General features: G+C 38.3%; 1 protein-coding gene across 4 annotated transcripts in view; it reads left to right on the forward strand.

The window, feature by feature from the left end:
* The window catches only part of NEBL (nebulette), a 337,194-nt gene that overhangs the window by 173,895 nt on the left and 139,505 nt on the right, over positions 1-23,794 (forward strand). For 2 of the 4 annotated variants that reach the window (XM_059911292.1, XM_059911270.1), the window contains exons 1-2: positions 11,391-11,534; positions 12,308-12,371. Coding sequence is in view for 2 of the 4 variants with exons in the window: in XM_059911283.1 (XP_059767266.1) it covers positions 743-850 (108 nt within the window). In the remaining 2 variants the exon portion in view is untranslated. Of the gene's footprint in view, positions 1-742; positions 851-11,390; positions 11,535-12,307; positions 12,372-23,794 lie in introns of those variants that run through there. The other 2 variants (XM_059911283.1, XM_059911277.1) reach the window with 1 other exon arrangement.

The following is a 23,794-nucleotide window of genomic DNA, read 5'->3' on the forward strand; positions in this document are numbered from 1 at the left end:
AAAGAAATATGTTTAAATACCGAAAAAAACTTAGGTACCTCACACAGTATGCCAAGGGCATGCGCTTGAAGCCTTTTAATCTCTAGGTGTGGCCTGTTTTATAAATATTTTTGTAAGCATTTACCTAGTCAACATTTGGCAGTACAACATTGTATAATCATATCCATATGCTTTGCCTTATGAAATAGAATGAAAACTTTGTTAGGACAGGGCTGCTGTTGATAGTGTTGTATGTCTGCCTCCTCCATAGTGCTGTCCAGGCTCAAAATGATGCCTTGTCACTGACAAGACAAGCCATGGGAGCAGATTTAACTTTCTTTTTCCACATTTTTGTCAGTTTTAGTATAACTATTAATGATGATAATAATAACTATTATGGAGTACTTGCTTGCTTCTTGTGGGCTAGGTATGTGAATTAAGACATTTGATCTTATCTTTCAACCTACTAAGTAGCATTATTTAAATACTATTACTGTTGTTATTACCACCATTTTACAGATGAGACCACCGAGGCACAGAGTGGTTGAGTAACTTGCCTAAGGTCACACAGTGGTTGCTGGAACACACACCAAGCAGTCTAGCTATGCCACCTGTGTGCCACCTGCTAATAGAGCTGTTCCTGGAGACTCTGCTTCCAGTTTTAGCAGCTTATATGGCCCCCGTCTATCCTGAGTGGGATTTGTGATTCTTTTGCTTACTTTTCTTTTTCTTCCTTTCTTTCTTTCACTTCTATTTCTGTTAGGTCAAGTACAAAAGAGATTTTGAAGAAAGCAAAGGAAGGGGCTTCAGCATTGTTACAGACACTCCTGAACTACAGAGGCTGAAGAGGACTCAGGAACAAATCAGTAATGTAGGTGACCTTTTGTTCAGTGATGTAATACCCTAACTTGTATTTATGGTGAGAAAGTGAAATTGGGCAACTTGGAAGTGTTCTTATTGCTATGGGATGCAAGCAGTACTCGGTGTCCTCAGAAAATATGCCAAGTTCACCTTTTAAACTCCTTCCCTTTGATTTCATCACGGTTATCAAGAGCCTAACACTTTAATAGCAGTGACTACAGGCATACCTCATTTTATCATGCTTTGCTTTATTACACTTCACAGATAATGTGTTTTTTACAAATAGAAGGTTTGTGGCAACCCTGTGTTGTCAGATTATGGTTAGCATTTTTTAGCAATAACGTATTTTTAAATTAAGGTTAGTACATTTTTTTAGACATAATGTTATCGCACACTTAATAGACGACAGTATAGTATAAACATAACTTTTATATGCACTGGGAAACCAAAAAATTCATGGGACTTGCTTTATTGTGATATTTGCTTTATTGAGCTGTTCTGGAACTGAACATGCAATATCTCTGAGGTATGCCTGTATATTTCTGAATACACTTTTAATTTATTTATTAAACTGATTTATCTAGTAAATTGATTTATTTAGTAAATCAATTTAATTAAATAAATTGTGTATTTAGAAATAATAATATTGCTATTAAAAGACATTATTGTAATTTACCATCTTATTTCTTTTTGAATGATTCTCAGCTTTTGAATTTTTCCAAAATAGGACTTGTATAAGTAAATATTAAAGCCATCAGTTAATTTTTTGCACTGGAATAGTATACATATAAGGTTAGCTATCTGGAGAAATCTCATATTTGCTAATTGTGTATATTTAAGATTTCATATTTTAAATTAGATATTTGTTGAAATAGCATATTACATCTAATTTTTGAAATAAACATTTACCTATGAAGTTGCTTTGGATTTGAAAGCTGCGTCTTGTTCAGTAATAGCGTTTTCTTGAAAAAGAAAATTGAGACTAGCAGAAGTTCAAAACATTAGGGACCAAAATTGTTAACCGAGTACTTATTAAAAGTGGTAATTATGTTTCTTCTAAAGTATTATATGAAGTGCGTCAAAATGAATTTTTTTCCAGAAAAAAATTAACTCAGTGTTAGGTATTCAAGAGGAAATATGAATGAAAGTCAACAACTGTGGACGTGATATAAAAGTATGAGCAAATATGCAAGAGGCCTACCATTTTTCACGAGAAGTCTATTTTGTGTGTCACTTGTACAATCACCAAAATTTGTGTGTCGAGATGTTTTAAGTTATGTGGCATTAATTTCTAGGAAATTTTTAATTAGCAGATTGTTTTAAACTCACTGGTATTTGGCCATCATCATAATATACATATATATAGTAACAATTTGCAGATAGAATCATAGGCTATAACCTGAGAAAGAATTTTATGTGTCAAAAGTTCAAAAACAGAATTATTCAGTATTTTAAAAATTTATTTAGGGAGTGAGAGGAGGCAGAGCAGACACTTTGTTTTGCCATATTCCCTAAGGTTTATCCATTGTTTGCTCTTTAAATGGACATTTTATTTCAGTAAGGACTTTTTTGTTTGAAGAGAAAGGGTTGAATTTTAAGGATTCATGGCTTTTGTCCCTTAGTTTTTCTACCCCATCCTAACAACCCCACCAATCATTAATACTGAAGATTGTGTCCATCGTCTTTCTTCCCCTTCATTCTTTCCTTAAATCAAAACCCTATTTTTGTTTTTTAAAATACAAATTAGAGATATGTCCCACTGGCAGTTACATTCAGTAATGTTTCTTTTTTTGGATTACTTTTGGAGAACCTTTTTAAAAAAGTAAAAATAATGCTGCATAAAACAAAGTTACATCATAAATCTTCAACTATCACAAATTTATTTCAAAAAGAACTAAACATTTCTACTTAAGACATCTACATGACAGCTAACGTAAGGATTGCAGTTGATTCAAAGGTAAGCCTTTTAATTTATATTCAAATTAAGTCATTATTCATATTTAATAAGAGAAGAACTGATCATTTCACCAACCTTTATCATTAGCAGGAATATACATTTTATTCAATACCAGAGGCTGTTTGCAGATCCATTCTTAATTATGCAAAAAACCATTATAACCCAGGTACGTATAAATCTATATTTATCATATACATAGCAGTATGTGCAAAATACTATTTAGATTAAGCCTGTAATATAGACAGTGCTGATTTTTAGAAGTATTTAAATTAGATAACATCTTTTAAAAAAAAAATTTGTGCAACTTTCTTGATGTTAGCAACCATAGCATTCTTATAAGTAGTTCTTTTAGCTGTGATGAGGCATATTACTATTTGGATAGCAGTAAGAAAATATAGATTTCATAATATTACTGTTAGGGATTCATTCTTAACAGTTTTACTGAGAAATAATTGACATACATCACTGTATAAGTTTAAGGTGTGCAGCGTGATGGTTTGATTTACATATTTTGTGAAATGGTTACCACAGTAGGTTAAGCTAACATCCATCTTCTCATATAGATACAATAAAAAGAAAAAAAATTCTTTTTGTGATGAGAATTCTTAGGATCTACTCTCTTAACAAGTTTCCTATATATCATAGAGCAGTTGTACGTATAATCATCATGTTGTATGTTACATTCCTAATACTTATTTATCTTATAACTGGAAGTTTGTACCTTTTGACCACCTTCCTCCAGTTCTCCCTCTCTCCACCCCTCTGGTAACCACAAAACTGATCTTTTTTCCTATGAGTTTGGTGTGTGTTTTTTTTGTTTCTTTGTTTTTTAGATTACGCAAATAAGTGAGATCATACAGTATTTGTCAATAAGTCTCTCTGACTTATTTCACTTAGCATAATGCCTTCAAGGTCCATCAATATTGTTGAAGTGGTAGGATTTTCTTGTTTTTTATGGTTGAATAATATTCCATTGTGTGTGTGTGTGTGTGTGTGTGTGTGTGTGTATACACATACATACATATATCTCAAAACTTCTTTATCCACTTATCCATTGATGGATACTTAGGTTGTTTCCATGTCTTCACTATTGTGAATAATGCTGCAATGAGCATGGGAGTGCGGGTATCTTTTTGAGATAGTATTTTTGTTTCCTTTGGATGTATTCCCAGAAGTGGAATTGTTGGATAATATGGTAGTTCTATTTTTAATTTTTTGAGGAACCTCTATACTGTTTTTCATAGTGGCTGCACCAGTTTACGATCCTACCAACAGTGCACAAGGAGTTAGGGATTTACTCTTGAAGAAAAGAAGCTGTTAAATATTCTGAGGTCTAGTGAGTTTATTATTCATTTGTAAGGCTACAACTTCATGAATTTTCCTGTGACCTCACAGGTTTTCCATATTACTCAAGGATCTTTTTTCTATGAGAAACTTGGGTTAATCTGAAAAGTGGTACTCTGGCTAGTCTAGTTTTCCGCATTGCTTTCAGATAAACCCAAACACTGAAATATATTGGCCAGATCCAGACAGATATTTTCAACAGTGGCCTAGATTGTGTCTGTTTTGGGAGGAAGAAGGTCAGACTGAAGAGACACCAGCGTCTTCCTGCTGGAGATGCTGGGATGGAGTGGGCTTATCCTGAGAATCACAGGGATATGAGATTTGAGCTCCAGGTTTAATATGGGTTGATGTAGGTGGGTTAACTAAGTCAGGGTCTTTGCGATCTTTATTTTTCCATTTGCTTCATTTTTTTTACTTGTTTTTAGTTTATCTTTGAATATTGTCTGGATCCTTCTAAGCTGCCTTTAATACCTTTCGGACTAAGGAAAATATAAAGACATAAAACAGTGGATTTAATGACAACTCCTAGGTGTTTTGGGTAATATGTTACGGATGAATGGGCATTTTTGATTGCTTGTGTCTGTGTCAGTGTTATGAAAATTTTCCAGACGCTCTCATATTCATTTGTCAAAGATTTGAAATCATTTGGAAATGCCTACTCAGTCTGCATATGTTACTGAGGTGTGGGATGAAATACAGCTGTAAATTTGAAATTGTGTGTAATGAAAAGGGTGAGAGCAGGTTTAGCCTTAACTTCTTTCTTTTGGAGTCTATAATGCCAACATATTGAACCTGGAGATTTATTAAATGCTGCAATTTAAAATTCTTCTGCTATATTACTCTCTTAGTATAGCTGCAGAAAGGATAAGAAAAGAGGCAGGATTTCACAGTTTACAGAATGGTTGGAAAGAAAAAGAACTGGTTCCCAAAATAAAGAAAAAAATTTTCCATGAAATTCCAGAAGATGTCTGATTGCTTACCCCACCTCCCTAGGTCATACATTCTAGGTCATAAATTCAGAAATGGCAGAAATGTCCTAGTACACCCTCATTACTTACTGATATTTTAGGAAAATGTTCTTAAAGGACAACATACAAATGTGAATTGAGGAATTCCTGTGCATTTGAACATTAAAAAAAGCCTTTTCTCCGTTGTCCTTATAGCTCTAGCTTGTGTGGGTAATTGTAAAGGCTGTTTCTAATTCATGTGGTTACCACCTTCAAGTTTATAATCAGTACATTCAGGGAATCTGCAGCAGGATAGCAAGGCAGAACCACCACCAGACATCTAAGGGACTCAGTCCAGCCTGAAGAAGATTATTGATGTGTTTCATTCTGTCTGTTTACACACTAATATAAGCTGTATTTTCAATTAGCTGAGACAGTCTGTGGATAAATTGTGAAATAAAATGATGAAGTTCAACCCCGAGAGACTTTGACAATCTTTGTACTGTAGATAAAATCTAGATGTTTATTTTCTAATTTATTTCAGGTGGTGGAGAAATATTGTATGAAGGGGAAGGAAAAAAAAAAAAACCCAGATGACAAAATCTTGTATTTTACAGAGTGACTGAAATGGTAAGTTTACCATTACGTGATTCGTGAAGATTTGTGCCTTGACTCACAGGAAATACTTGTGCGTATGTATATGTATACATGCATATGTGCCTGTGTGTGTTGGCTGCAATGGGAGTCTTTAGAACTCCCTTTCCTTAGATCACTGGCCCACAGACAATACAGACAATAGTATTTTCATCTGCTCTGTATTCTGTCCCTTACCCTGTAAGTATCTATCCTTATGGTTATCTCTCCTGTTTCCCAAATACCTCTTTTCACTGCCATTTTCACATTTAGCATACCCAGAAATGCTTGCTTGCTTTACACGAAAAGTTCAGGTTGAAGCCTTTTTTTTTTTTTTTTTAACATTATAGAAAAGAGTCTCTCTGTAATTTGATATTGAAATGTAATTATTTTTAGTTTTTTTGAGACAGCTACATAATTTTTCATTGACTTCTTAGAATGCAAAATAAATTATGTGCCCATTAATAAGCTCACATGGATACTGCTGATTTAGTTCCCTGAGATTTTGTGAGTTAGCTTCAAAAATATTAGATTATTGGAGGTAAACATGGCCTAATAATTGAATAGCAGTGTCTATGGACTATTAAAAGATTTGATTCAAAGTTATGTTGAGTGTAAGGGTGAGCATGAGGGTAGGGTTGATTATCTGGGGATCTGGTCTCTGTTTGTAATTTAAATAAATCATTTTGACAGAGACTGACTGTGGCCATGTTCAAGCTGCTGATGGTGTGAAATTGAGTTGTATGGTGGACAGAAGACAAGCAGTCAGGAGAAATCCCCAAAGGCAAAATTTGTTATGTAATTGGGTCAACTCATGCATGAAAAATGCATGCTAATTGTAAACTGGTAGCAAAATTATAGTGTATGAGGCAATTGGGTCTTATATGAACCTGAACAACTGACATAGAGTTTTTCTTTCTTTTTTTTTTATATTGAGCAAACATAAAATAAGATTTTTTTTTTAAAGGTGGGAAACGTAAACACCATTCCATGTTGAAATAGATTGTTAATTTTGTTCCTCATACAAGAAGCATAACTGTTTTATAACTAATGAAAAACTGGTATGGAATCTTCTGATTTTGAGTAGTGAAATCTAGTACACCAAGTAGTTTGAAAGGAGAATGGTGATTTCTGTTATAACAGACAGTTTGTTATAACTCATAACTGGGCTGGTTAACATAGGTGATTAGTGATGAGGTCAGTGGTTTCGGTTTAAGCCCTTGAAATCTAGTATTTTCACAGAGTGAATTTATGTGTTACCTTAATGACCTATGCTTTATCCCCACCTTATCTCAACCAGTAACTCCGATGCATTGCTGAGTAATAGTGGGTCAGTAGCATTATCTTTAAAGCAGAGATCGAATATGTCAAAGAAAGTGATAGGGCAATAACATGTATTTTCCTTATAATACCTACCACATGTATGAATGGTTTATTCGTTTCAAAACACTTTGACATACCCAGTCTGATTAGATCCTCTGAACGACCTCTCCTTAGGGAAAGTATTTCTATGAGGAATACTTATAAAAGTATTCATGAGAAAAATGTACGGAAAATTACCTCTTCGTCCTTTCTTGTCTAAATCCGTGGTTTCCCTTACACCTGGTTTTGCTTTATTTTTCCACCTAGGGCAGAACATCAAAGGTTGATCTCTTCTTTTTATCCTCAATATTTTAGCCACAGTCACTTAAAGAAACAAATACATCCCACACCAGGAATTACTTGTGCATGGCAAGTACAAGAGTTTTCATTGAAAAATGGCATTGTCTAAAGAGGAGGTTTGGGAAAGGCCCCCATAATAAAAGAATTAACACATATGACTTCTTTTTGGAAACAGAGATTAAGGATTCAGCAAACAATTTCTGAAGGTCCTTCTTTTGTGAAATCCCTTTTCCCCGCCCACTCCTTTCTTTTCTGTCCTGCTGTGTTCAGGCCCTTATCCCGCCTGAGTTCTTACAGGGGTCTCCTAATTGGCCCTGTCTCCTTTCAGGCTGCTTCTGCTCCTCCCATTGTATCTTAAACACTGTCACCAGAGGACTCAAAATACCTTTTTCATCATGACCCTAATTATAACCCACTAAAAAACTTCCCTTGGACCTCCCCTTTGAGTAGGATAAAGTCTAATCTCCTAAACTCCTTAATTTCTGACTCTAAGGACCCTCTACAATCTGCTCCTAAATTATTTTTCACCTTATCTTTCACTGTCCTTCAACACTATTCTTCCATTTCTTTTAGGCCTGGCTATTTACTCTGTTCTGGGCTTTTCATGCGTCTCTCCTCTGGTCTGGAACAATTTCACACTATCTGTTAATTACATTCCCACCCCCTGATCCCAGGCACGCACTCAGACCCCAGGAAAAGCGATCTTTCTAATCTCTGAATCATGACAGTACTTTGACGACAGCACTGTTACCTGTAGCACCGACTTCACACATTGCATTCCACAGTTTGGTTTTAATTAACATTTCATGTGGTATGTGTTTTACCTCTCTAACTTTGTGAAGATGAAGATTATCCATGTCTTCTTCAGTTTATGTTTTGTATCACCAAGAATGATGCTTTGCACTTTACCTTTCTTGTCACATCCTTAACTTAGCCCTCCCTATCCCTTGCTTGGGTTGTGGGAATGGTCTTTTGACTGTTCTCAGCTGTCATTCTACTGCCTCTGCTCCCTCGTAAGCTGTTCTCCTTGTGGTTTCTTTCAAGGTTCCTAAAGTGCACATCTGATCTTGTCACTCTCTTCCTTAAAATCTGTCAGTGTCTCCCCATGGCCTTTGGGTTAAAGTGTAAAACCTTTAGCATGGAATGAGGCTGTCCCTGGTTTAGTGCCAGCTGAGATCTCCAGCCTGGGGTCCCTCTTGGACCCTGAACCCGATCCACTTCAAATGTCTGTCTAGAAGGCTGATTGTACCCGCCGCCTAGCCACACTCAGCTCAGGGGTTGTCTTTTCTCCCATGACCTTGCTCTTACTCTCGCCTCCCTGGCATTGTGGTTCTAGAGTTGCATTATGAACTATCTTCCTCCTGGACTGAACTCTATGAAGATTGGGCTGTGTCTTTTTCTCTTTAGCCCCAGGGCCTAGCGTGGAGCCAAGTTTGATAAACAAATGAATTGACTTCTTGTGCCAACAGATCTTCCCTTGGTTTCTCACTCTGCCCAAGGCTGCGGGCTCTGGGACGGCTTACCCAGGACTACCAGTGATTAACATACCCATTTTGAGACTTTGAGGAGTGACTCCTTCTAGCATTGTGTGAATTTTGTCTTGTAATAGAGATTATTACAGGAGTTCTAACCTTTCTATATTGATTTTAATCAAACATCTCTTTTAAGATCTGTGTAGATATCACATGGATTTTCTTCCTTAAAACTCCCAGATCTTTCCTCCATTCCATCATTTTCTAGCACAAAGTAGTTACCTAAATATACTTGTTCAGTAAAGGACTGAATTCCTTTAAGGGTGTCATTTTCTCTATTTTCTCCATTTCTTCTTTTTTTTTTTCTTTTACGAAAGAGTCTGCCTTTCCATCTGAAACCACACAACTCAGATTGGGACTTAACACTGACAGGCCAGGACTTGAACTCAGCCAAAACCCAGATTGGGACTTGAACCCACTGCCTTCTAATTGAGATCACACACCTGGTCTCAGGACATAATGAAGCTCAGGTTCTTTATGTCCTATTGCAGAAAAGATTTAGTGAGAGGCAAAGTGATAGGTAAGAAGTGGATTTATTTAGAGAGATATGCATTCCATAGACAGAATGTGGTCCATCTCAAAAGGCTAGAGTGACCTTGGGAGAAGCACACACTCCACAGACAGAGGGTGGGCCATCTCAGAAGCCAAGAGGCCCCGAAATATGGGGTGGTTAGTTTTTATGGGCTGGGTAATTTCATAGGCTAACAGGTGGGAGGATTATTCCAACTGTTTGGGGGAATGGGCAGAGATTTCCAGGAATTGGTTCACTGCCTACTTTTTGGCCTTTTATGGTCAGCCTCAGAACCGTCATGGTGCTGGTGGGTGTGTCATTTAGCATACGCTAATGTATTACAATGAGTGTATAATGAGGCTCAAGGTCCACTGCAAGTCGAATCTTCTGCCATCTTGGACCTAGTTGGTTCTAACCAGTTTTTGTCCTTTCCAATGGCTATATCATTCTTTTAAAGGTTGTGCCCTGCCCCCTTCCCTCCTGTTTCACATCTACTTCTCAGTCTAGGCAAATTAAACTTTTCCTAGGATATGTGCCACAGTTGGGTAGGGAACTAATCTATCCTTTCAACACAAAATTGCTAATGCCTAGAATAGTGCTTGACACATAGCAGGTGCTCCATAAATGTGTGTTGAATAAATGAATATAATAATATTTAAAATATTGACTAATTTTGCACAGTCTCTTTAAGCTTCTTTTTGAAAGAACGTTCTTAGCTTTTAAGATTGCTTTGATTTGGTTATGTTTTTCCTTTTGTGCTGCTTGATAAACATCTATTTTTCACTTTCTCCTATTTTTACTTAAATATTCAGTGATTTCTGTAGTTTCATCCAAAGATTATAGTAGTATTCTCTAAGTAAAGCAAGACCATTTGGTTTCTAATGTGGCATTGAAGAATTTCATCATATTAGAAATGCAAGGACTGCCCCTGTTTTAAAATGTCATAGCCAGGGAATTCTTTTTGATGAGTAAGTACCTGAAAAAAATAGGGCTTGCAGTAGTCTGTTTGGGCAGCCATAACAAAAAATATCATGGGCTGTGTGGCTTAAACAGCAGACATTTATTTACTCACAATTCTAGAGGCTGGAAGTTCCAGGTCAAGGTCCATCTGGGTTGGGTTCTGGTGAGAGCTCTCTTTCTCATTTGCTGATGGCTGCTTTCCTTTCCTCAGTGCATGTGCACGAGAGAAGGAGACTTCTGGTGTCTCTTCCTCTTCTTGTAAGGACATCAGTTGAATTGGATCAGGACCCCACCCATATGGCCTCATTTAACCTTAATTACTTTCTTAAAGGTCCCCATCTCAAATACAGTCACATTGGGGATTAGGGCTTTAAGATATGAATTTGGGGGTGGGGCACAATTCCGTCCATAACTGGGCATTATGAGAAATGATCTACATAAGTCACAGGATAATTTCGAGATAAGTAACATATGTTTTAGATATGCTTAGATACATAAGCTACTATCATAAGCCATTGTCTTTAGTGGAGGTAGATGATATCACCTGTTGCTATTCCAGGAAAACTTGTACATTCAGTTTTTAAATTTTTTCCTATTTTCAAACCGAACAATCTTTAAAAAAATGTCTAGTTCCTCTTTCCAATCCTTAATTAAGGATTAGGGCCAATTGGCCCTTCCAGGCCTCTTTTTATTTGTGGTTTTGAGCGATGGTCACTTATGGAAATAAAGGTAACTCACAGGAGTAATTATATTTTTAAGTTCTCCAGGCCTCAGTTGAATTACGTAGCTCAGAATATAGATTTCATGTGTCCTGTGCTGGCAGTTTGACCTGGGTGGATATGAAGAAAAAAGAGGGCAGAGGTGTGACAATAGAAAAGAAATGTTCCCATGCCACAGGGCAAGTCTAATAAAGACTAGCTTTTTTAAAAAAAAGTCTCAATTTCCAGTACATTATACAGATTTAAAACTTAAAAGGTATCTGAATTTTCTTCCAGATTTTATTATACCTCTTGGGACGTATCTACAGTGAGCACATACTAAATGTTGAAGAAAACACAGGAATCTTACAGATATATTTGTGGAGTCCCCACATGTGACTATCATTAATAATTATGCCACATAATTATCATTTCAATGGATTTCTGGAGGTAGGTTTAAAACCTGTTGTTTTTTCAGTTAATAGGTGTAATAGTCAAACGTCATTTTAACTTATTAGGAGGTCATGAGTCAAGGGAGATATTATACAGAGATTTAATTAAAACCCATTGGTGACCCAAGCCAAGTTTAGACAATTAAAGAAAATTGCATGACTGGAAGTTAGAAGAATGTTTTTCTTTTTCAAGCATATGCAGATATGTTCTCTAATTTGCATTTCATTTTCCTAGAAGAATTGTCACGAAAATTGCTTTTCTTTATTTTTTGCTTATACTTTCTATTCTAGCTTTCTTTTCTTTCCCCATTGTCAAGACTGCTTTGTAGGCTTTTCCTTTTCTGTACAGAATCATGTGCAATGATGCTTGTAAAAGGATAGCTCCAAATTTCTGTTTGAAGGACCTATTGCTTTTGTAAAGTACCCCCAGACTTTTCCAAGAACAAGAAGCAAGAAGTTATCATTTTTTTGTTTGCTCATATTTATGATTTATTTTTTCCTCTTGTGGCTGTATTAACTGTAACAAAGCCAACTTTTAATTGAATTAAGCTTTTGTATCATTGCCTCCTTAGAATTATGAAAGTGTCAGAATTTGCCTGTGTTTATTAGCAAACTGTGAAAAAGGGTATAGATTTAGAAGAAAGAATAAAAGAAAGAAACCTAAAAATAATCATTCTGTTCTTCTTAACACTTATTATTTTTGATAGACAGAATTGATTTCCCCCAAACAAAGTGATTTAAATATTTACTTTTGTTGTATAATTATTATAGGTCTTTGAGGGCAAGCAGCATTTCTTGTACATGTTTGAATCCTCCAGAACAGAGTGCTTTGACTGTAAGTAATAAGATAGAAGTAGAAGTTGCCTTCACTGTTCCCTTACGTGTATATGCATGTTTGTTAAACATTAAACATTTGCTGTGGACATCGCATTCCACCAGCCCCTGTAGCTTGCAGAAAAAAATGAGAAACCACTTTTTGCATGCATTTATGCCCAAACTAGAATGCGTGAAGTGTTTGGGAAAGGCTTTCATGGAGAAGGAGAGCCTTAATGCAACGTAAAGTCACAGATGAGGGAGATGGCATTGAAATGAGCAAAGGAAGAAAGGAATGAATGTAAGGTTAGGAACACCCAGCATCTACCTGTGAGAGTGCAGAGAGAGACACCATCACTGAAATGTAGATTGAGGCAAGATTGTTGGAAGATTAGTATCATATTTTCAAATGTGCAGATTTCAAATGTGTACCTGTAAATCTGTGCCTGCCCCCCCCCATTTCTTTTTCAAAAGAAACCACTTTTGACAACAATTGCTGATTTAACAAACATTTTGAGTGTTTGCTCTGTGCCAGGCACTTTGCTAGGAGGTGGGGATTTAATGAGAAATAAAATAGATATGACCCTTAACCTCATGGAGCCTGTAGGTTACCCTATAAAAGGCGAGCAGATAATTGCAGCGCAGTGATAAGTGCTTGATAGAGGGAAACACTGTGTTAATATCAGAAGGATAACTAACCAGGTTTGGGAGGTAAAGAAATCGAACCCTTGCCATCATTGTTTTAAAATAGTTTTTGGAGAATTTTACTGAATCATTTTCTTGAACAGTGATTCATACAGTTCATTTGTATAGTAGGTGCTATCAGTTTTGTTTTTCAGTTTTCCTGTGTCCTGTGTTTGTTTTCCTTATTCCCTGTTTGCCTGTCAGTATGGGCTTCCGGAAACTATCATTAAAAATTTATCACACCATAGTATTATATATAAAATGTAAAAAATGCTCATCTATAGAAGAGTATCGATTGGCTTATTAATTTCAGGATGGCTAAAAAGATTAACATATAAATATTTGCATGCATTTAAAAGTTCAGATACATGTTCTCTCTATTTTGGTTTTCAGTGCTTAAGAAGTTGAAGGGTTTTGAAAGTAAAACTATGGCCATTTTTCTTCATCTCTTTCCTACTCCCAACCTTTGTAGCGATAGTTTTGAGTTGAAAAATTTTCATGACTTGGTCCAAAATACATGGATCTGGAAGAGCCATATATGAACGTGTGATGTGTCCGTTAGCACACGTATGTAGAGTGTACGTATGTGTTTGAGTAGAGAGGTACTGAAATGAATTGCTAAACATCAGTTGGTGCTATTTGGTTTCCACTTTCGGTGTTCTTGGCCCAGTCTGTGCTGACAGCGAACCTCTGGGACGTCCCCTCAGTGCTGTGGGGTCTTTTCCTGCCAAATATCGTTCTCTTGCAAGATTAAATAGCTGAATCAGTGTGGCCCGAATCTCGATCCTGCTGAGAATATTGACTCCTGGAGGTTGTAATACAGATTAGCTGGTGAGAGCTCTGTTGGAAAAATAAAGTGAGTTTCTCTAAATGAATTTAACAACTGCTGTGAACCTCTTTGTGTCCTCCAGCATGAATGTGTATGCTGGCAGTTAACCATTTATTTCCCTCATTTTCTCCAAAAGTTGCTCCAGTGCACCCCTGGGCATTTATTGTAAATGTTTTCATAACTTTATTTCACATTTATGTTTCGCTAGATAAGGCATTCGACATGTTAAATTACTAAGTACTGTGAAGGGTAGGTCATTATTTATTTATTTAAGGAGGAAAACCATTTTTTGTACTTATAAAAATAATTTAGTGTCACTTATATAATTAAATAAACCACACCACAGGGTTATTTAGAGTAAACTGACTAGCCCGTTGCTTTCTGATCATAGACTTCATGTTATCGGTCAAAAAATGGTGAAATATTTAGCACGAGGCAGGACAGATGGCTAAAATTATTTGCATTGCTTCCAACCTCTATTCCATGACTATTTCTGCTTCCAGGGTTAGCTTATAATAACCTTTGAGGGTTCTAAATTCTACAAAGATTATGGTGCTTCCCCTTAAATGAAATATATTAAAAAGTCCACAATAACAATGCTGACCTCTAAAGCACAGGACACACAGATACCCTGAAGATGATGAGTAGTTTGTTAGATTTTCTGATTGCATGCTTCTGGATAACTTCATCGAACTCTTTGCTATTTTGGGGGTGCCTCACGTCACTTATGTTTATGAAGCCTGTGCTCAGTCTGTTTATGAGACAGTCCTTCCATCTGCTTCCTACGTTCTTACCCATTTGTCTCCTGACACCTCCTCTGTGTGTGTGTGTGTGTGTGTGTGTGTGTGTGTGATTTCTCAGTACAAATGTCTGTGACTGTGATTTGTAAATGCCAAAGCACGACACAACTGGAAGGCTGTTAAACTGGTGAGTGCTGTGTTTACTTTTGCAGATTACTCCTTAGATCATCACTGCGATTATTACAATAATATCTTTAAAATTAGATAATTAGTTAAATTATTTTTTAATTTGCCACCATAAGCACACCAGAAACTGGAGGTAAGAAAACGTCCTGAGTGGGACTTCCCTGGCGGTCCAGTGGTTAAGACTCTGCACCTCCACTGCAGGGGCAGGGGTTCGATCCCTGGTCGGGGAGCTAAGATCCCTCATGCCTCGCATGGCACAACCAAAAGAAAAAAAAAATGTCCTGAGAGAAGGCACAAGAAGAGGGGGGCAGTATCAGTTTGGCAGCTTTTAGCCTGTCTTCATAAAATAGCCTATATTTTGCAGTTACCCCAGATGAGGGTGTTAGACAAAGTACCACCTGACATGGAGTCTGTGTTTACTGAATACTTTGCAGGTTAACTTGCAACTCTGCCACACTGTCAGGAATATAATTGGGGCTAGAACCAAGGTCTCTTGACCTCTAGCCTGTTTTGCCCTTCTCTTTGGATGCATGACTCTTTGAATTACATTGATGGTCATTGTTGAAATTTGCAGTCATTCAGAAATAGACTTTTGAGGTGTATTTAAAAAAGGACTCCTAATTATTAAACTGTAAATCCTCTAAAATATCATCAGAGGCTCAAAAGAATTCATCACTTCAAGTACACAAAATATTTATGAGTTATCCATAGTAAATGCCATTGGGATTTCCATGCCTGTGACCTTGATTTCAGTCTCCCAGTATTAAGACTACACCCCCCTTTTAAACTGTAAAATATATTACACAAACAAAACTGTCTATGGAAACTTATGTACAGTTTAAAGAATAGTAATAAAGTGGGCACACATGTACCCAATACCCAGCTTACAGAATAGAGCGTTTTGGAAAACATTTGAAGGCCCCGATGTTCTTAGGTTTATACCTCATCCCCCTGACTAGCTACCAGCAACACAAGGGCCACTGCATCTTGAAAACACAGATTTTCACATCCAAATGATGAAAAGATGATATGAAAACACAATTTCCATATATGGAAACAATGTACAGGTTTTGGAGAAAACCTGATTGGCTTCTTGCACCATAAAGCACGCAACGGTCGGCAGGTTTATCCTCAATCAGCTGTTCGGGAGTCAAGCATGAGAATGTCAGTCATTGTGACACTGTGCACCACTGTTTATGCTTAGATGACGCCTCCTCCCTGAATGGAGGACGAGGCTGGGGACAAACGTTCATGAAGGGCTCACTCTGTGCTGGGCACAGTCTTTCACATTTGTTATTTCATTTGTTTTTCTCAACAGTCCCTAGAAATAGCTGTCATTATCCTCATGTCATGGATAAAACAAGCCCAGAGAAAATAAATAAATTTCCTAAATGCATACAACCAGTGAAGAACAGAGTGGAGGTTTGAGTCCAGGGTTTTTTCCTGACTTTAAAATGCAGAATTTTCCCTCTACACCAGAATTTCGGGATTGTTGCTTATATGTTGTATCTGGAGCCCTTGTGCCATAGTGCAAATGTCCAAGATGTAAGCTTCTGTGTTTTTTTTTGTTTTTGTCGCGCCTCGCGGCTTTCAGGATCTTAGTTCCCCTACCGGGGATTGAACTGGGGCCACAACAGTGAAAGCGCTGAGTCCTAACCACTGGACCGCCAGGGAATTACCAGGAACTTCTTTTTGTTAATGCAGCAGTTCATTTATCCTTAAATGGCATTTTGGAGGCCACATGGTGATATTAGGACCAAATTTAGAAGTTTCAAATTTGTTACCACCGGAAACAGAGCTTTATCACCGATGAGTGGAATCTCCCATTCAAACGTTCCTTTATGTGCTGGGGTGCAGGAAGGTACTGCATTGCCCCAGACAGTGTGAGTGTGGGACTTACTCATGTGATACTTGAGGTTAAGGATTAATGCATATTCTACTTCAGGATGTACTTACCTTTCTTGTTCTACCTTCCTCTGAAGGTGCCTGCTCTGTGCTTGGTTTTGTGCTGGGAGCTGGGGACGCAGGATCTAAGCATGGATCTCGCTCAGCCCAGAACACACAGCACAGCCTGTTAGGAGACAGATGAGGTTTCGGGGTTTGGGTATCATAGAGTCAGGAACCCAGCCCTAGGTGGGATGTGGTGACGGCCACAGGTGGCTTACAGAAGGAGGTGGCATGAAATGAGTTTGTAAGAATGAATAAGGACGGAGACAGGGGAGGAAGAGGTGATGGTGAGTGGTGGGTGGTGAAAACTTCCCACATAGGGAACTGAGTATACAAGGAGTCAAGAATGAAACTGCCTCTGAGGAACTGCAAATACTAATTTTATCCTGAAGATTGGGGGAGTAACTAAAAGGTATTTTTTAGTAAGGGAATGGCACTAGACTTTAGGGTCATCGTTTGTCTAAATGTTGGGAGTGGTTTATCTAGTCCTGTTGTCACCTTGGCCCTTGTATGGGTGGTATTTCACTGCAGTTTTTACCATGGATCTTGAAGCCCCTACGTCCGGCTCTTGTTGGGCCTGTGACGATTGTAACACTAGTGTTTGTAGGGCTCTGCTTTTGCAGAACAACAACGACAAAATCACGACTTCTTGTATCTCCGTATTTTTAAGCTATGCCAATTAAAAATAAAATAACTTAAGCACTTTTGTTGCATGGATTTAGACTTGAATGACAAATGTCGAGCACAGGTGTCGGTATGGTATGTAAATAGGGCAAAGGTGTGTTCGCGCACCAACCGTGACACAAGCCGGGGATGGCCAGTCTCAGACACAATGTCAGGTTGGCATGTCTGAGAGTGTAAACCCATATAGATATGTATGCCTTTCGCATTGTGTGCAGGTGCTACATTAGTTCCATACAAATATGGAGAGGAAAATCTCCATTTCTAAACCATTGGCAATTGGGGTAAACTTAACTATGTTTTAATAAAGATTAAACTAAACTTTTGTTGCTTTGTTTTCAAAAGTTAGATGACAAACCAGAGTGCAGCTAACTTTAACTCAGAAAACGTAACTGCCTCTTGCTCATTCAACAGGCCAGAGATCGTAGACATCAATCAGCACAGATGACTATGTTGTGCATATAGATGGTCCAAGAGATGACCTGGGGTCCTTGTTGTCCTCAGGGTACTGTCCGGAAATAATCTTTTCTGGGAGCTTATAAGGATAGCTGTCCGAGATGATTTACCATTGGCTCCTCAAGTCAGAATGCAAAGGAACGAAATCCTTGTAGTTGAATAGTTTTGAATGACAGTTTTTATGTGTGTAAGAAATTGAGGACTTGATCCTAGTTAAAAGCAAAGGAAGTTAGTTTTGAATTGTAGCAAGATATGTAGGTAAGAAGCAAGAAATAACTTCCACGACTTCCCTGGTGATGCAGTGGTTAAGAATCCACCTGCCAACGCAGGGGACATGGGTTCGAGCCCTGGTCCGGGAAGATCCCACATGCCGTGGAGCAACTAAGCCCGTGCACCACAACTACTGAGCCTGCGCTCTAGGGCCTGCGAACCACAAATACTGAGCCACAGCTACTGAGGCCGTGTGCTGCAACTACTGAAGCCCGCGCGCCTAGGGCCTGTGCTCCTCAACAAGAGAGGCCACTGCAATGAGAAGCCCGCGCACCGCAGTGAAGAGTAGCCCCTGCTCGCCGCAACTGGAGAAAGCCCGGCACAGCAATGAAGACCCAATGCAGCCAAACATATATAAATAAAAATAATAATAATAAAAAAGAGCAAAAAAGAAATAACTTCCTACGATATGTGGATTATATAATAAAGTCTTAAGGGTCTTTCAACTTTTAAAATGACCTATTTCAGCAGAGCCTTATATCTCAATCATTATGCTTCTTTCTCTTACATCTCAAACGGGAATGATAATACTTATGCTTAAGCTGAGAGGATCAGTGAAAGCCTGATGGAAAAGCCCTTTGTGTGATGCAGAAGAAAGGCACTGTTAAATAACAATGTGAAATCAGGCTCTGTCTATGGAGATGGGTACATGGAGGGATGATTGGCTTTCCTTTTTGGCTTTTTATAATTTTATTAAAATGTAATTGAGAAACCCGGGGAAAGCAGTGTAGTCTGGCTTGGGAGAGTCAGGGAAATGCGTGTGTAGAGGAGGGGATGCCGGTGTACATCACTGGGCTGCTCTGTGCTTGCCAGATGCTCTCTGAAATCCCTCCAGATCACACACTGAAAGCCAAGTGGAGGCAATTATTCCTGAGGATCCCAAAGTGTTATATTTTGAAATGGGGATTAATACCGGGCAAAAAGTCCTCTGTTATTTATGAAAGATCCAGTTTTCTTCTTCTGTATGGTTTTGTTCTTTTAAAAAGAATATTCGAGATTGAGCTGATGTTTATGGCCCCGAAAAAGAAGCGACCTAACCTTATTCAGAAGGTGGGAGCATGTTCAAGTCTGTTGAACAATGTTGGATGACAAGGTCAGTTTGAAGGACAGAATAGGCAATAATTACAACAGGCAGAAATTAAACCATAATGAACAGTAATCCTGAAGAAAATTAAAACACAGAAAACACTGCATTATTTATTTGGATTCAGTGGGAGCATGCCAAGGGAGAGGCAGCTGGCTTTCTGCTTTTGGAATGTTTGTAGACTAGAGAAGAAGCTGTCAATCAGATTTAAGCTCTCACTTGATTCTTGCTCTTAGGTCAGATCTAACTGTAAAGTGAAGTGGGGAATGGACACAGTGAACGATGTGACTCGGGACAGGAAAAACATGAACCATAGAGACAAGCCAACCTGAGGTTGGATTCTGCCTGTACCTATTTCATCATCACTACCTGCTGTTGCCTAGGTTCTGTACTCGGCAGAACTTTGGGCCTTAAGAGCTGATTTTTAGAGGCAGAAAAGACTGGCGTTCAAATGACAGCATCTTTTATTACCTCTGTTTCTCTAGAAAATAGAGTCATAAAGGGTTTCTGCTTCATTTATTTCACTGTATCTTAAGTTTCCACATCTGTAAAATGGAAATTAAAAAATACTTTAACTTGGGACTTCCCTGTGGTGCAGTGGTTAAGAATCCGCCTGCCAATGCAGGGGACACGGGTTGGATCCCTTTTCTGGGAAGATCCCACATGCTGTGGAGCAACTAAACCCTTGTGCCACAACTACTGAGCCTGCACTCTGGAGCCTGCGGACCACAACTGTTGAAGCCCGCGCGCCTAGAGCCCGTGCCCCGCCACAAGAGAAACCACCGCGATGAGAAGCCCGCGCACCGCAATGAGGAGTAGCCCCCGCTCGCCGCAACTAGAGAAAGCCCGCGCGCAGCAACGAAGACTCAATGCAGCCAAAAATAAAATAAATAAACTAATTAATTTAAAAAAATACTTTCACTTGTAGGATAATTATGAGAATTAAATATTAGCACTTGGCATAGTGCTCAGTGACAGATAGTTTTGTTATTATTGTGAAATAAACTGAAAATTGAGAAAAGATCTTGGCACGAAAATGTAAAGAGTCACTTCATTTTGTTTTTGTGGAAATAGGAACAGTATTTCCAATCTTCAAATTTATCACCATTTTTAACAGTTTATTTTATTTGGATATCCTTGAAGTATTATTTTGACTATTTTGGTTACGGTCACTCATAGTTTTGTATAAAACATCTTGATTAGACAATGTTGCAAAATTTTCCTGTGAGCTAATGTCTATTATAGAATTTTCATTGATAAGTGTAGAAGGTGGTCGTTTCAATGACAGTATGCATACTGATTTAATGATTCTCATGTGTTCAAGGAGAAAAAAAAATCTCATTAATGCAGCTCAGCACAACACATAAGTTCGCAAATGAATTGTTTCCCAATTTAGGCTCAGAACTCTTAAGATTTTTAGATGAATCCCTAATGGTGTTTTGCTTCCTCACAAGCATTATGATAAACATCAGGGTTATTTAAGTGCTAGCTTTTAAATAGGGTGGAGGAGGTGGATGGACGATGGAGGAAAACCCATGTTTCTGCTGGAATTCTGTATTTTAACTTAAAGGGGTTGAAACTAACGCTTAAATTCTGCTTCTGCTTCATCAGAAGGCACAGATTCCAGATTCAGTATTTGATCTGCAGGAGGAGGTCCGTCGGTGTCCATGGTGCAATGTCCAGGTGGTATGGATATTTTAAGGCAGGTTGCTGCAGTGGACTTGCTCACCTGGCGGGGGCGGGGTGGGGGAGGGCGGCATCTGCAGTTCTGTTATGTGTGTTCTTGCTGTGTGGTGCTTAGCGACTTTGATAAAGAGATGCCAAGAATCATCTGCAGCATTAGTTAATATTAGAATTACTAGTATGCTCACAGTTGATGTCTGTCATATTTAGCACAGTCTTGGCAGATTCAAAATTTCTGTTATTTTTCATCCAGAAATGAATTTGTTTTGTGACCTTTGTTATGGATACCCAAGCTGTGTATTACACAAAATCCACATCTGAGAGGGGATTGTAGCTGCTTCCTCAGGGCGACTTTTATAGCATTTGCCACACTTTGGCGAAGAACTGATTTTATTTTCTTTCTCCCCAGTCAGCTAGGCTGTGGTTCCTTGAGCTCAGGGCACGTGGCCAGTCATATTTTTAACCTCAGCACCAGACATTGTGCCTGGCATGTGTTAGCATCCAATAAACGTTTTAATGAACAAGTGAAATTGTGTGGCCCTTTACTTCACTGATGCACAGCATGTAAGTTTTTTTCTGGATTCATTTCCACTCAGACTTTTACAAGGCCCTGACCTGTCCTGCCACACTCCTTGATCTCCTCTCCTCCCATTTGGCTCCTAGAAGAGATGTGTTGCAATGTCTTAAAGACTCGTCTACTAAGGAAATGTTAGTGATGTTGTATGTGCTGTGGTTACACCTTATATGAATCAGAGTAGATTAGCTGTTGAAATAAACAATCCTCAGATCTGAGCACAATAAAGTTGATCCCTCTCTCACATACGAGGCCAATGCAGTGGTAGTGGGGGTGGGGTGCTTAAGGGCTCTGCTCCATGGAGTCATTCAGTGATCCAGGCCCCTTCTGTCTAGTGTCTCTGCTATTGCCTGGACCTTGGAATTCTCCACTAGGTGAGTACATCTGGCATGCAGTCAGTCATAGAGAGGAACCATGGTGGATCATAAGAGGTGTTAGGGGCTTGGTCTGGAAGTCGGGTACATCACATCCATCCATGTTTCACAGGCCAGAATTCAGTCCTGTGAACTCATTTGACTGCTGGGGGCTGGAAATACGGAGTAGTGGTATGCCAAGGAGGAAGGCAAAAAATGGGTATTAGTGGCCATGGTCAGTTCCTGCCATACAACCTTTTATCAAAAGTCTGTCCTTCTAGGAGAGGCAGAAAAAGTGCCAAATGCTTTGTGTATCCTTTTAGCTTTTAAGATGCTTGCCATGTTCTCGTAAGAGCTGAATCTGGGTTTCAGGGAGAAGAAGTAATACTTTGGGTTGAGAACTCTTTCTCTGTCCTTTGTTTTGACTGTGGACCTGTCTCTTAGGGCTGGCTCAGTCACAGGTGAGACTAATGTCCAATCTAAAGTGGGCAGTGAGATCTTGCAATAATATGATAAAGAGGATACAAGAAGTCCAAGTGTAAAATGCAGACTTGATTTTTGGTCAAAGTTAATGAAGAAATATTTTAAAGTTAATCTGTGCTGTCCAAAAAGTACAAAAATAAAGTGAAACTTGTAGCGTACCCCGCTGGCCATTTATTGAATTGAGAAGTCCCAAATGGTCACAAGGAAGTTACTTCCTCGTCACCCATGTCCCTCAGATAAGAAGTTTAGCCTGTCTGCATTTGAAAACGGAAGCTGGGTGGAGGACAAGAGCCAACTGCCAGTTGTGCTGTATCCAAATTGACTAAACCAGGGGCTTTAGTGTATTTTTGTGTGTGTGTGTGTGTATGTGTGTACTTTTTAAAGTTCACATTTACCTGCCACCTCTAAGAATGAATCAGATGTATAATGTAATGGTATACAGCTAAGTTTTGAGAATGATGTTTTGTGAAAATTACTTTCGAGTCATATTCTTTTTGAAAAAGCTTCTGAGGCCATTTAGTGACTTAAAAAATTGACACGTCCTTTTGGGATCATGGCTAACAGTTTATAAATTTTCTGTAAAAGGGAAGTTTAGTTTTCAAACCAGGAGAGATGCATGTAAATAGTGAATTATAAGTAACCTAAAGGCTTCAAATAGTTTGTGTAAATTCCCAGTTGACACCTACAAAATGGCAAACATGTTGAGAGAATCTGGCCTCTTCCAATGGATTGTGCCCTTTTTTTTTTGTCATGCAAACTTGTGCATGTATTTTGTGAAGTGTTAATACGGTTAGTATCTAATGTTCCTAATCTGTGCAATTGGATGTTTCTTAAATGGGCTTTCTGCATGCAAGCATTTGTACACATTAATATTTATGCAAGTATTCAAATCAATGCAAGGGCATCTGTCTGAGTATGTGATAAAAATATGCATATGCATGAACATTTGTACCAGGGGATAAGTCCCCAAAGTTAGTGATTGCTGAGGTTACAGTTTTCAACTTTTGTCCTTTTAACAAAATTTCCTTGACTAGAAAAGGCATGCACAGAAATAGCACGAGCACTAATATTGACAGATAAAATGGTTTTATTTAACAGTATTTAATAGGGGTGAGTTACAAGTCTTTAATTAGCAATGTGATATTTTAGAAAACGGAGTATGTATTTTAGAATATGTAGCAGTTTTCACAAAGAGCATTTATTCTAATATATTGCCAGTATAAAAAACATGCTATTAGTAATGAAATAATTTTTGTAAGAAATATTCTATTTCTTTATTATTTATTTCTTTATTTTAGCTTGAAGTTGACCCCTAGAAATACTTGGCTCAGTTAGGACAGGGCTTCCTTTGCCTTTTTTAAGGGTGCACGCGAGAATGTAAAGGATGACAGAATGGTGGGGGATTGGGTAGAGGGGAAGGGTTCCAATTTCCAGCCCTTCATGGTCACTGTTGATATGCTTGTCCGTGTTAGCTC

The sequence above is a fragment of the Balaenoptera ricei genome, chromosome 2, assembly GCF_028023285.1.
Source record: "Balaenoptera ricei isolate mBalRic1 chromosome 2, mBalRic1.hap2, whole genome shotgun sequence".
NCBI lineage: Eukaryota > Metazoa > Chordata > Mammalia > Artiodactyla > Balaenopteridae > Balaenoptera > Balaenoptera ricei.